The following is a 12,200-nucleotide window of genomic DNA, read 5'->3' as shown; positions in this document are numbered from 1 at the left end:
GGTTTTTGGGTTTTTTTAACTACGTACTTTCAAGTCTATATCTTGTCTAGACTTGAAGTACGTTCAAGGTTGCCTCTTCTTCCAACAGCTCAAAAACAGTCTGGATCAAACCCTAAGTCTCCAAGGCATTGACATTTCAAACCTTTCAGAAACTTGCCAAAGCTTTCCTTTTGGAGACCATAACAGAACCCAGCAGCAGATGCACCGGCTTTTGCCAAATGCTTCAATAAGAGAATAAAAGTTTGGATCCAGACTTCCTGGCTTATATGCTATGGTAGCCATATGCAGAGCAGTAGACCCATTGAAATTTATGGGCATGAGAAAATGAGGTCCGTTAGTTTCATAAAAGTAGCATTTAATTGCAACCAGCACCCAGCTATTGCTGTCGTCATCTTCATCAAACAGTGAGACATCAAACATTAGAAACTTCCCTCAAGTCCCTCTGCCTGGTTCCCTGAAACTTCACTTCTCACAATGACGGAACTGCCAGAAGGCCCTTGGAGCTGGATCTCAGGGTGGATACGCCTTCTGGAAGAAAGCAGTGGGTTTGGGGATCATTTTAACTGATTCCTCCTTCTCTCTGCTGTCCCCTGTGAGTCCTGAAAATTTGGAGAGTTGAAGGTATCTGAACAAAAAAGGAGCCTGCTGCGTCCAGTCAACGGCCCTCACCCTGTTCTTTCGTGGTCATGGGAAAGCCAGAAGAGCAGAAGACCAGAGCACTCTTGACTCCTGTGGTTTCCAGCAACTGGTAGTCAGAAGCCGTACTATCTTCATCCATGGCTAGTTGAAATATACTCAGAGTCGCAAAGTGATTTCATGCTCTTTATTCAGCTCATAGTGGTGAGGAGGAATGAATGAATGTCCCCTCAAAGTATCTGCTTTATATACATTATTTACACAATGGGCTGCACATGATTGGCTAATTCCAGGATTCTACTGTAGGCCAATCAGGTTGTGGATTCACTTCTATCTGGAGCATGATTGGGTGGTTCCTGCTAACCAATCATACTGCTGCATTGTTCTAGGACCAATCAGACTGCTGCATTCTGAATCCTATTGTTCTAGGACCAATCAGACTGCTGCCTTTTGGAGCCTATTGTTCTAGGACCAATCAGACTGCTGCAGTTTGGATCCTATTCAACTCAGTACATAACACCCCTCCCCTCTAAGTTCCAGTCCTGCCCGGAAGGTCGCATTCATAGTCCTCAAGGTACGCCGGTGGCCTACGTGTGCGTTGCGGCCTGGGGTGTTCCCTGGTCCGGGGTTCAGGTTCTGGCTCGTGTTCCAAGGATGGGGCTGTTTGGTCTGGCGCAACCGGCTCGCTCAGTCGTGGTTCTGGTTCCGGTGTCCTTTCGGCCTCGCGGGTCCTCTCTGTATTTACTGATTCTGCCTCTCCTGCTTGCCCCTGCTGCTCTATGGGCCTCACTGCCCCACTGTTCCCTTGGGACTCCTCTGACCTGTCCTCCTCCTCCTGGTTTTCTCCCGGGAATCGTCGCCGTATCTGGTCGCAGTGGCGGCGCCAGCATTGCCCCCCATCTGTTAGCACCTCGTACGACACGGGGCCCGTGACCCTGGTGACTGTGGCAGGTACCCATGCAGGGCCTGCCCCAAAATTCTTTGCGTACACTGGGTCCTGGGCCTCGAAGGTCCGGGGGTTCCTGCCTTCCCCCACCACTACCTCATCCTGAGCTCTATCGGGGTGAAGGCGGTCCAATCTGATTGCAAGGCGCCGACCCATTAGTAGTTCAGCGGGGCTCCGGCCAGTCGATGAGCTGGGGGTGCTGTGCTGTGCTAGAAGGAATGTGGCAAGGCGGTACTCCCAATCCCCTTGCGTCATGCGGCGAAGGGTGTCCTTGGTGGTCCGCACCATGCGTTCTGCTTGGCCATTGGTGGCAGGGTGGAATGGCGCCGAACGGATGTGGCGGATGGCGTTCTGCACTGTGAAGGTTTGAAATTCTCCTGATGTAAATGCAGTCCCGTTGTCTGAGACGAGAGTGTCAGGGAGCCCGTGGGTTGCAAACAGCCTGCGTAGTACCCGGATGGCTGCGGACGTAGAAGTGGACGGTACCAGTGCGACTTCCAGCCATTTGGTGTAGGAGTCCACCACTATGAAGAATGTTTTCCCCTGAAAGGGGCCAGCGAAGTCCACATGCAGGCGTGACCATGGTGCTCGGGCGGACTCCCAGGACTGGACTGGGGCCCTTGGGGGATCTGGGCGGGATTCCTGGCAGGCCTGGCAGTGTTTGACCCAGGCCTCTATCTCTCCGTCGATCCCCGGCCACCACACATAACTCCTGGCAAGGGCCTTCATTCTTACTACCCCTGGGTGTGTCTCGTGTAGGGCTGTGAGGACCCTTTTGCGGAGGGGCTGGGGAACAACGACCCTGCTTCCCCATAACAGGCACCCCTTGTGGGCTGACAGTTCATGTTTGCGGGTTGTGTAGCCGGCGAATTCTGGCCCGGGGCTGCGGCTGGGCCATCCCCTCCACACCCAGTCCAGGACCCGGGAGATGACCCTATCTTTCTTGGAATGGTGTGCAACTTCTTGTGCCTGAATGGGGCGGTCAGGAAGCAGCTCCAGGCTCATAACCTCTTGTGCAGGTGCTGGGTCGGGGCCTGTTTCCGGTAGTGGTAGCCTGCTGAGGGCGTCTGCATGGCCCATCGCCTTTCCAGGGCGGTGAATCAGTGCATACTGGTAGCTGGCAAGGAAAATTGACCACCTGAGGACGCGAGGAGACAGCACTTGGGGGGTCTGCTTTTCGGGGGCAAACAAGCCAAGCAACGGCTTGTGGTCAGTCACCACGGTGAAGGGCCGCCCGTACAAGAAATCATGGAATTTTTTTACTCCCTTCACGATTGCCAGACCCTCCTTGTCGATTTGCGAGTAGTTCCGCTCGGTTTCGTTGAGTGTCTGGGAAAAGTATGCTACCGGTACCTCTCTTCCATCCGGGAGTTGGTGTCCCAGGACAGCGCCGATGCCATAGGGCGAGGCGTCGCATGCTAGCACCACCGGCAGCCTCTCGTCGAAGTGTGCCAAGACCGAGTTTGAGACAAGCAAGTCCTTGACTGCCTGGAATGCGGCCTCCTGGCGCTGGCCCCACACCCAAGGGGCCCGCTTGTCCAGGAGTCTGTGTAGGGGCTCCGCTACCGCCGCCTTGTGGGGAAGGAAGGAATGGTAAAAGTTCAATAATCCCAAGAAGGCCTGAAGTTCAGTCTTGTTCTTGGGCGCTGGGGCATCACAAATGGCCCGTACCTTGTCCCCAGTCGGGTGAACCCCTTCTGCATCCACCATAAATCCCAGAAAGTCCACTTGAGGCACTCCTAGTAGACATTTTTCCCGCTTCACCTTGAGACCCGCCATCTGGAAACGGTGCAGAACAGTGCGGAGGCGGTCCTCAAACTCCTCTGGTGTGGGCCCGGCAATCAACACATCATCAAAGAAGGGGGTGACACCAGGAATCCCTTTAAGGAGAGAGTCCATTAGATTCTGGAATATGCCTGGTGCCACGCTGACCCCGAATTGCAGCCGCTTTACCCTGAACGCTCCTCTGTGCGTCACAATCGTCTGTGCCTCTGCTGTGGCCTCATCTACTGGCAGCTGTTGATATGCTTGGGCCAAGTCCAGCTTGCCAAAAATTTTCGACCCAGCCAGGGTGGCAAGGACATGGCTGACCACTGGCACTGGGTATGCATGGGCCATGAGGGCCTTGTTTATGGTACATTTGTAGTCTGCGCAGATGCGGACCGAACCATTAGGCTTGACGGGTGTGACGATTGGGGTTTCCCAGGGGGCATTAGGCACCGGCTCCAGCACTCCTTGCTCCACGAGTCGGTCCAATTCCTCGTCTATACGGGGTTTCAGGGCGAATGGGACCCGGCGGGCCTTGAGCCTGACTGGTCGTACTGCGGGGTCAAGCTGTAGAGCAATGGGGGGGCCCGTATACTGTCCCAATTTCCCATCGAAAACCCCCGGAAACTCCTTGCATATGGCGTCCACGTCCACTTGTAAGCTCATGTGGTTCACCCCGGTGATGGCTAGTCCCAGTGGTCCAAACCATGCCAACCCCAGTAAGCTAATGTAGGGGCCCTTGACCACAAGCAAGTCCAGTTGCCGCGTCCGCCCTCGGTATTGCACCCTGAAGGTCCCCACCCCCATTGTGGGGACCTTACGTTTCTGGAAGTCCCGGAGGGTGAATGGGGCCGGCCTGAGTTTGGGACCCCCAGTAGGACACAGTTTCCTTAAGGTCCTTGCCGAGATTATGGATAGAGTTGAACCCGTGTCAAGCTCCATGCGGCATGGGGCCCCCTCTATCTGTACCTCTACATAAATTTTCTCTACGTTGGGGTGGGGCAACTGGTATACCTGGAAGTCTGTGAGCTCCGTCGAGTTGCCTTGGTGCGTTGGGCCCCGGGACCTGGGGCTCTTGGATTGGTCATCTGATGCCTGGCTTCGGGTGGGCCGAGCCCGACACACCCGGGCGATGTGTCCCAATTTTCTGCACTGCCTGCACTCTGCGTTGCGGAAACGGCAGGTCCTCCTCTCGTGACTTTCTCCACAGCTTGCGCAGTTCCCTCCTTCTCGTCGAGGCAGCTGTGGTATGTGGGCTGCTTGAGTGCGCTGCTGTACTCGGTGCACCTCCTCCCTGTCGGATCCCGAGTCGTTGGTGAGGTCTTCGTGGTGGACCCTCGGTTGGGACGGCTGGCTCAGCCGTGCCTCTTGCGTCGACCTCTCAGCAGCTTCCGTTGCCAGGGCCTCCTCCAGAGCGACCTGGAACGTTAGGTTCTTCTTAGCGTAGAGGCGTCGTTGCAGCTTCTCATCCTTCAGGCCACCGACGAGGCGGTCACGAAGCATGTTCTCCAGCTCTGAGAAGTTGCAGAACCGGGCAGCTTGGCGGAGAGAGGTCACAAACCCAGTTATGGTTTCCCCAGGGGCTTGCCGCTTTGCGTAGAAGGCATTTCGACGAGCCACCACTGAGGGCTGTGGCGAAAAGTGCCCCTTCAGCTGTTCCATTATTGTTTTGTATGGAACAGTAGCGACGTCTTCAGGCGCAAGGAGAGCCCGGGCGATTTCAAATGTCTCCTCTCCGCAGACGCTGAAGAATATTGCCCTCTTCTTGGCGTCTTCTTCATCGGTGACCCCTTTGGCTTCTAGGAGGAAGGTGAAACGGGAGGCGTACGCTTCCCAGTCTCCAGATGCTGGGTTGAATGGCGAGAAGCTGCTGTCAGTTGCCATTCTGAGTTCCTTGTGTCCCGGAGCTGAAGCCTGGATACACGGTGCGAGGCAGCGGTGCGGCAGGTGGCGGTGCTGCGGTGCTGTGTGTGGCAGTCAGCTCAGCGGGATCCCATCCTCGTCGCCAGTGAAATATACTCAGAGTCGCAAAGTGATTTCATGCTCTTTATTCAGCTCATAGTGGTGAGGAGGAATGAATGAATGTCCCCTCAAAGTATCTGCTTTATATACATTATTTACACAATGGGCTGCACATGATTGGCTAATTCCAGGATTCTACTGTAGGCCAATCAGGTTGTGGATTCACTTCTATCTGGAGCATGATTGGGTGGTTCCTGCTAACCAATCATACTGCTGCATTGTTCTAGGACCAATCAGACTGCTGCATTCTGAATCCTATTGTTCTAGGACCAATCAGACTGCTGCCTTTTGGAGCCTATTGTTCTAGGACCAATCAGACTGCTGCAGTTTGGATCCTATTCAACTCAGTACATAACACTAGTAGAAGTCGACTCTATCTGGAAGAGTCTTGGAGGTGACAATGGGAATCTCCCAAATCGCCTCTCCCCACCCATCCTTCCTCCAGCAGATGTTTCTTCTAGATCTCTCTCTTGTGCGAATGAAAGGAGTCCTTCTGCTTGTGGAAAAGCAACTCCTTTAGCGTATTTCACTGCCAGGCAGTCTCAGAGTTTTTGCCACACAGCCCTCCCATACACAAAAAGGAGGTTAAATTATTAGAGATAATTTAAAGGGGGAAGAAAGGCTTTTCTCACAAAATATCCCCTGTCCCTGTGCATAGCTGGGTGTTCTTCTGCTAGTCAGCACACCTGGTACAGAGGGGAAGCAGGCCACACAAATGAATCATGAACCCAGCTGAGATTTTGTAAGCCTCAGATTTAACACCAATAACTTTTAATATAAAAAAACTATTTAAGAAACAATTTGGGTTATTTGTCCAGCATGCAATACAAAAGGTGCCGTATGTTTTCCAGCCCTCCTGTGTCGCTCATTTTCTACAATTACGCAAAGGCTACAGGAAGGGCCTTTGTAGCAAGAATTCCATGAATGACTTTTCCCCCCCTTTCGGTAGTAGGCGATTGCCAGTTCCTTTCATTCTGGAGCCAGATTCTTAACTATTCTGCTTCAAAGAAAGGGGACTTTTATTATCAGTCCTACTTCCGGAGCATGTTCTCAAATCATGTTAGGGCACATTGTTTTCCCTCTCTCTTCCAGCAACGAAACAGGGAGCAAATGGAATGCAGGCAGTAGAGGAGTTTGGTGGAGACATTTGGGAAGACACACTCGCCGACAGCAGTACCTGTGTACTCAGCAAAAGTAGTCTTAGCACCCGCTCTCTGGTAACAAACTCATTGTTCAACAAGGCAAAATAAATAAATGCAGTCTTGGGAAGCGTTGTATGCAGGTGGGCTTAAGTGACGTTTTGTCTCAAATGAAAACAGACATTTTCAAATTAATTCACTCCCCCAGCCCAATCCCTTCCCTTCCCGTTTTAGTAGTGTACCTCCAGAAGCTCCCATACAACAGGAGTAATACACACAATATTCTGATCTGGATGAGGGGAGCCCTGCTGATGGTCCCCCGCTACACCTCTTAAAAATAAAAAGAAAATAAGGGGGTGTCACAAGAGCATTCCTGATCTTGAGTGATGTGACGAAGCAAACTCAATACGATGGTGCAAATTCTTTGTTTATGTACTCGCTAAAACTAGGCCACGGAAGGTATTGTTCTTGAATAAAGGGGTGGAGGCTCAACTACTGGGTTGTAGTTTTGTTTTGTTTTTGTTTTTTTAAAAAGCTACATTCAGCTTGAACCCAGCTTTCCCAGCCATTTGTTTTAGCTAAGTGGGTTTTGATTAGTCCCCAAACGGATCCATTGGTGTTTAAATTAGTCAAAAGAGCAGTAGGCCTAATATGATTAAGGAACAGACCCGGACGGTGGCAGGCATCGAGACCATAGTCTGTCCAAGCTCCAAAATGTGACGTTGGGAAAATTGTTTTGTTAAAAACTACTGTTCTGTGGAACAGAGCTGATGCTTCATACTCCATCGCTATTGAGGTGCTGTACGCTACGCCTTTCAATTTTTATTTCAGCTGCATACGTAAGAGCTTCAGGGCATGATTTGAGGTGTTGTCTGTGCCAATGGATTTCTGTTTAGGCAAAGTGTTCTTTCTAGCATAGCTCGTCACTAACATTTGCCCTTGGTATGCGGTACTTTGGCACAGCCTGAGGCTAGCATGATATAGCAGTGCTCCCTCCTAGTCAACCCAACCTTGCATTCTCCCGTGCTCTTTGTCGGAAGATTCCCAGCCTTTTTTAGTGGGAGATGATGATCACATTCAGGGTGTGTATCTGGGACCTACTGCATGTGAAACATCCCTTTGCTGTACATTTAGGAAACGAGATTTGCGGTCCAGAAAAGATAGCCACATGCAACATGCATGCCGTCACGAGATTAAAATAGCAGGTGGTGGTGTATTTTCCATCCATGTTGCAAGAAAGGTAGAAATCCCTATTCCCAACCACATAGCAGAGGGCAGATGATCACATCAGACAATTCAGAACTGAATGAACGTCCAGTTTCTCCTTGCTAGATCAGCGTCAGCAATACAGCACCTGTTGTCTCTAAAAGAACGCTAAAATGAACTGAGCCACTAAATGCTTTTTTATAGTAAGAAAAGGTCACCAGTTTAATCATGTACATTAAGCAGGCGAGCAGTTTGTAAACATTCAAAAGCGGCAGCATCCAAGTTACAAACATCTTTAAAGGAAAAAGAAGAAGAATCAAGATTGTTTAAGGATTTCCCTCCCCGCCCCTTCCTCTTTCCCCTCCAAAAAATTTGGAAATGATGTTTCAAAATACTACAAACACCAAACAAGCTTCTACCACCCTCGGTTAACAGTCCTTTCTTACAAAAAAGGAGTTCCGGATTCCCAACACGGGGTTTTATAACAAGGTGTACTTTTAATATAATCTACGTTAGTCACTTGGGAGTTCTACCTCTGTTCAGATCCCATTAGCAAAGGGAATGTTTGTGTCTTGGTTCAACGCTTCTTTGACCTCTGAAGGCAACGTGTCAAAGAGGTGGTCTTCTACAATGAGTCCACTTTTCCTGAGAAGCCGACACAGACCCAGCGTAGCCGGGAGACGGTCTAAACAGTTCCCCTTCAACTCTAGGTGTGTTAGCTGCAAAAGCTGGCCAATCTTTTCCGGAATCGAGGTGATGCAGTTTTGCCCCAGGCTCAAAGTCCTCAGCTTGGTACACTTAAACAGCTGTTTTGGCAAAATGTCTACTTTGTTTCCGGTGATATGCAGGTGCTGGAGGTTCTGCAGAAGGCCTACCTCCAGGGGAATCACTGCAATAGAGTTGTAGCTCACATCTAAGCATCTGAGCTTCTGTAAACTGAACACTGCAGCCGGTAAGGATTCGAGTTTATTGTTGGAGAGGTAAAGCGACTCCAGGTTTTTCACGTGGGTAATGGAAGGAGGAATGATGACTATTTTGTTGTGCCACAACTTCAGGCAAGTCAGTCTTTTCAAATGTTGGAAGCTGATGACCTCTTCAATTGTGCGTATGCTGTTGGACTTCAGATCCAGCTCCTGCAAGTTGGTGAGGCTGAAGATGGCGTGTGGAATCCGCTCCAGGTCGCAATTCTGCAATTCCAGCTCTGCTACATTCATCATTTTCTTAAGGCTATTCAACACAAAGAGCTTGGTGCCGTCGTTATGGATGACGAGCTTGGTTAGATGTGGGGCCACATCTGTGATGTTGGATGGGATTTTGGTCAGGTTGCTTTTCACGTAGAGAATTTTGAGGTGCCTCAGTTCCCTAAGAGATTCAAGTCCTATCATTTTGTTGTTTTCAGAGTTCAAGTTGCCTATCAGGTACAACTCCCGGAGGTTTTTAAGTAAGTACACCCAAGCCGGGATTTCCGCCACATCGGTGAACTTCACATGCAGGCACCTCAGGTGGTCGCGAAGGAAGCTGAAGGCTGTTTGTTCCACCTTTGCGGGACAGTGGTAGAGGTGTAGCTCTTGCAGGTTCGTCATCTGGGAGATCTTAGCCGGGATTTTAGCTTCAGGGATCAGCTCAAGTTTCAGCACGTCCAAGTCGGTAAGATCAAACACGGCATCAGGGACCCCTGAGAGCATGAAGAGATGAAGTTCTTGCTTGTCCTGGGCGTTGCGGGAAACATGCTGGCGCAGCTTTTCGAAAGTCCACTCATGGTTCAGGCTTATTTCCCTCAGCTTGTTTTCACTCACCTCCGACAAGAAGACACCAAACCGCTTGGAGTACAGCTGGTCATACTGGTCCACCATGTGCAAGAGAAACGCAAAGTCGTTCTTAACATCTGGAATATCGCTGAAGCTGCTCTCTTCCCTAACCTTCTCGAAGGAATACTCCTTCAGGGGTAACCGGAACAACCAGAAGAGTGTGTACAAACAGATGAAACCGTAGACGCAAATGAGGGAAATGTAACTGATCAGCAGCTTTTTCAGCATGTAAGCCATGTTGTGTGTGCATTCGAACTCCTGGTAGCCAGTCAGGTGCTCCACTTTGGGCATGCAGCTGTGCTCAAAGCTGATTTCGTTGACAAAGTTTGCCGTGTAGCAGAGAATAAATATGAACTTCACAGTTTTGATGACCGTCTGGACGACGTAGAGTTTGTATATCAAGTCGCTGTCCTCCACGTGTGCCCGGAATTTCCGTACTTTTTCGAAGAGGGCTTTGGCTTGCTCGCCATCTTTTTTGTCCAAAATGGTCATGCTCGGAACCTCGACGACGGGCTTCTCCGCTGAAAACTTGAAGCCCGTCTTGTTGATCATGGGGGTGCTGGCGCTCGGACTTCCTTCATCGCTACTGGTGGACACATGCTTGGGCAAAGACTGGGCCCCGGTCAGCCTCTGCTTATTCTCCTCAGAATCCTCACACGCCGTCTCAGACAACGCCTTTGTAGTCCACGGAGATTCAAAGCACTTCCCCAGGATGGAAACAAAGTGCTCGATCTTCGAGCAAGTTTTGGGGTATTTGAACCAAAAGTTGCTGCTGACCATTAAAATAATGGTATGTATAAGAGCTAAGTAGGGAAAGTACTTTGAATACCAAGGAAGAGCCAAGTGGTAGCACATCTGGTTAATGAAAACATATTGCTGATAATCCAAGTTAGTTTTTCGGCCCAGGGGATCTGCCTGCTCCTTCTTCTCCTCCGGACTGGCAACAGTGGAGTGCAATGGCGGAAAGGTAGATCTGCTGAGAGGTATGTCAGTTGCGATGACAGGTGCAAAAGAAACGGCCCTCGCTCCCTGCGCTTCTTTGTCTTGGGCTGCGGTTGTTTCGGGTTCCGGAACAGCGTTTGTAGCTTTGGCACTTGCCGAGGAGCTGGGCTGCACCTTTGCATTGACAGCCGACTGCAGGACGGGCAAACAGACCACCTGATCTTTGGTCAGCTGCATGGTTCCAGCAAAAATGGCGACCATCAGCATAACGACTGCTAGGTAATCCATAAATACGTCCCACCATGGTTTCAGAATGCGGTACGTTGGCTGAATGTCATTAAGAGATGCAACTTCTGCAAGGGTAAACATTCCTGCAACGAGAAGGAAGAAAAAAGCAGCTGTCATTCATTGCTGGCAGATCAAATTGTACTTTATACTCTTGAATGTAAACTTAATCCATTAGACCAGGGAGTGGCTAACCTTTTCCTGTTGGCCGAAGGGCTATATTCACCCTTGGCTAACCCTCCAGTAGTGGGTGTAGTCACTACACACACACCCCCCAACTCTCAGCTAACCCATGTAGATCAGCAAAGGAGGGGGTTATTGTGCCCTTCTTGCTCAAATGATCCATCCAATGACTGGGAAAGTAGTGAGTTGCATCCCTGTTAAAGTGGTTCAAAAGTCTCTGCTCAACCCAGTCCAGTATCTGCTTATATTGTTTTCCTGCCAAAGTGGGAGGGTTCTTGGGTAGCAAGAAAACCTTGTTTTTTCTGGGGGGCAGGGGGAATAAGGCCCTTAGGTCAGGGATTAGCCACTCCTGTACAAGACCTACAAATTGTTAACCTCATTCACTTGCTTTCTGAAATGAAAAAGGAACACACACAACCCTTTCTCTACCCATTGTGAATAGCACCCCTAAACGGATTTACTCAAGGCTGGGCAATGTTGTTTATTCTGTGAAATACATCCATCTGAAGATTCTGCCCCCATCCACTGGTAAACAAACTCAAGAGTTTTTAAATCGTACCAAACGCAGGACGCACCACGCCGTTGGGTTCTTCTTTATAAAAACCTTTCTTTCCTGAAGGGAAAATGGTATTGCAAAAGGGGCATGACAAGTCGTGATGGTACAATGGACGTCGCTAAAAAGCAGTTCTTAACGATTAAAAATTAGTCAACGTTTTAGAATTAATTTCTTTCCACAAAGAGCAGTTCTCAAAGCATTTATGCAGCTCTCTTTTCAGTGATTTCAGGCTTTTGTTGCTCATTATGTTCACCGGATATGAGCTATGCAAGTATGAGAATTTGGGTGTTAAGAAGAGATCTAATTTTGTTGCTTATAATTACACAGCCCAATATGATTTCAATTTTCACCTACGTGTCTTGAAGAGCTAAGTAAAACAAAACCACACTTTAGGAAACTGCCCCCTGCCCCCAATTCTTACAAGAAGAGCTGCCTTTGGGTTTTTCTGGAAGACAATAAGCATCCTTTAAAAAAACACAAAGAAACCTACCATATGTGTCAACCTGCAACTACAAGATGATCTAACTAAATGCAAAAAGGATGCCTGCTTATTCATCACTGCCGGAACCGGAGAAAACCAGGTGTCCAAAGGAGAGACTGCAAGTAGTATCAGGTGAACTGCAAGACCAGCAGTAGGGGAGATTTCACGACTAGTTGCCTAGGCAACCATCAGTTTTAAGTCTGAAATCCCATTGAGCTTGGCAGGATTT

General features: G+C 49.7%; 2 protein-coding genes across 6 annotated transcripts in view; one reads left to right on the top strand and one right to left on the bottom strand.

The window, feature by feature from the left end:
* KYAT3 (kynurenine aminotransferase 3) overlaps positions 1-12,200 on the top strand; it is a 340,414-nt gene that overhangs the window by 126,879 nt on the left and 201,335 nt on the right. The gene's annotated exons all lie outside the window — the stretch shown is intronic.
* Positions 7,896-12,200, bottom strand: part of LRRC8D (leucine rich repeat containing 8 VRAC subunit D) — a 76,232-nt gene continuing 71,927 nt past the window's right edge. For all 5 annotated transcript variants that reach the window (XM_081865837.1, XM_081865838.1, XM_081865836.1 and 2 more), the window contains exon 2: positions 7,896-10,837. In XM_081865837.1, coding sequence (XP_081721963.1) covers positions 8,256-10,835 — 2,580 coding nt within the window. In that variant the 5' untranslated portion in view covers positions 10,836-10,837 and the 3' untranslated portion in view covers positions 7,896-8,255. The remainder of the gene's footprint in view (positions 10,838-12,200) is intronic.

The sequence above is a fragment of the Podarcis erhardii genome (assembly GCF_964252035.2).
Source record: "Podarcis erhardii genome assembly, chromosome: 6".
NCBI lineage: Eukaryota > Metazoa > Chordata > Lepidosauria > Squamata > Lacertidae > Podarcis > Podarcis erhardii.
Note: the sequence above shows the minus strand (reverse complement) of the source record. Positions and strands in the feature narration are given on the sequence as shown.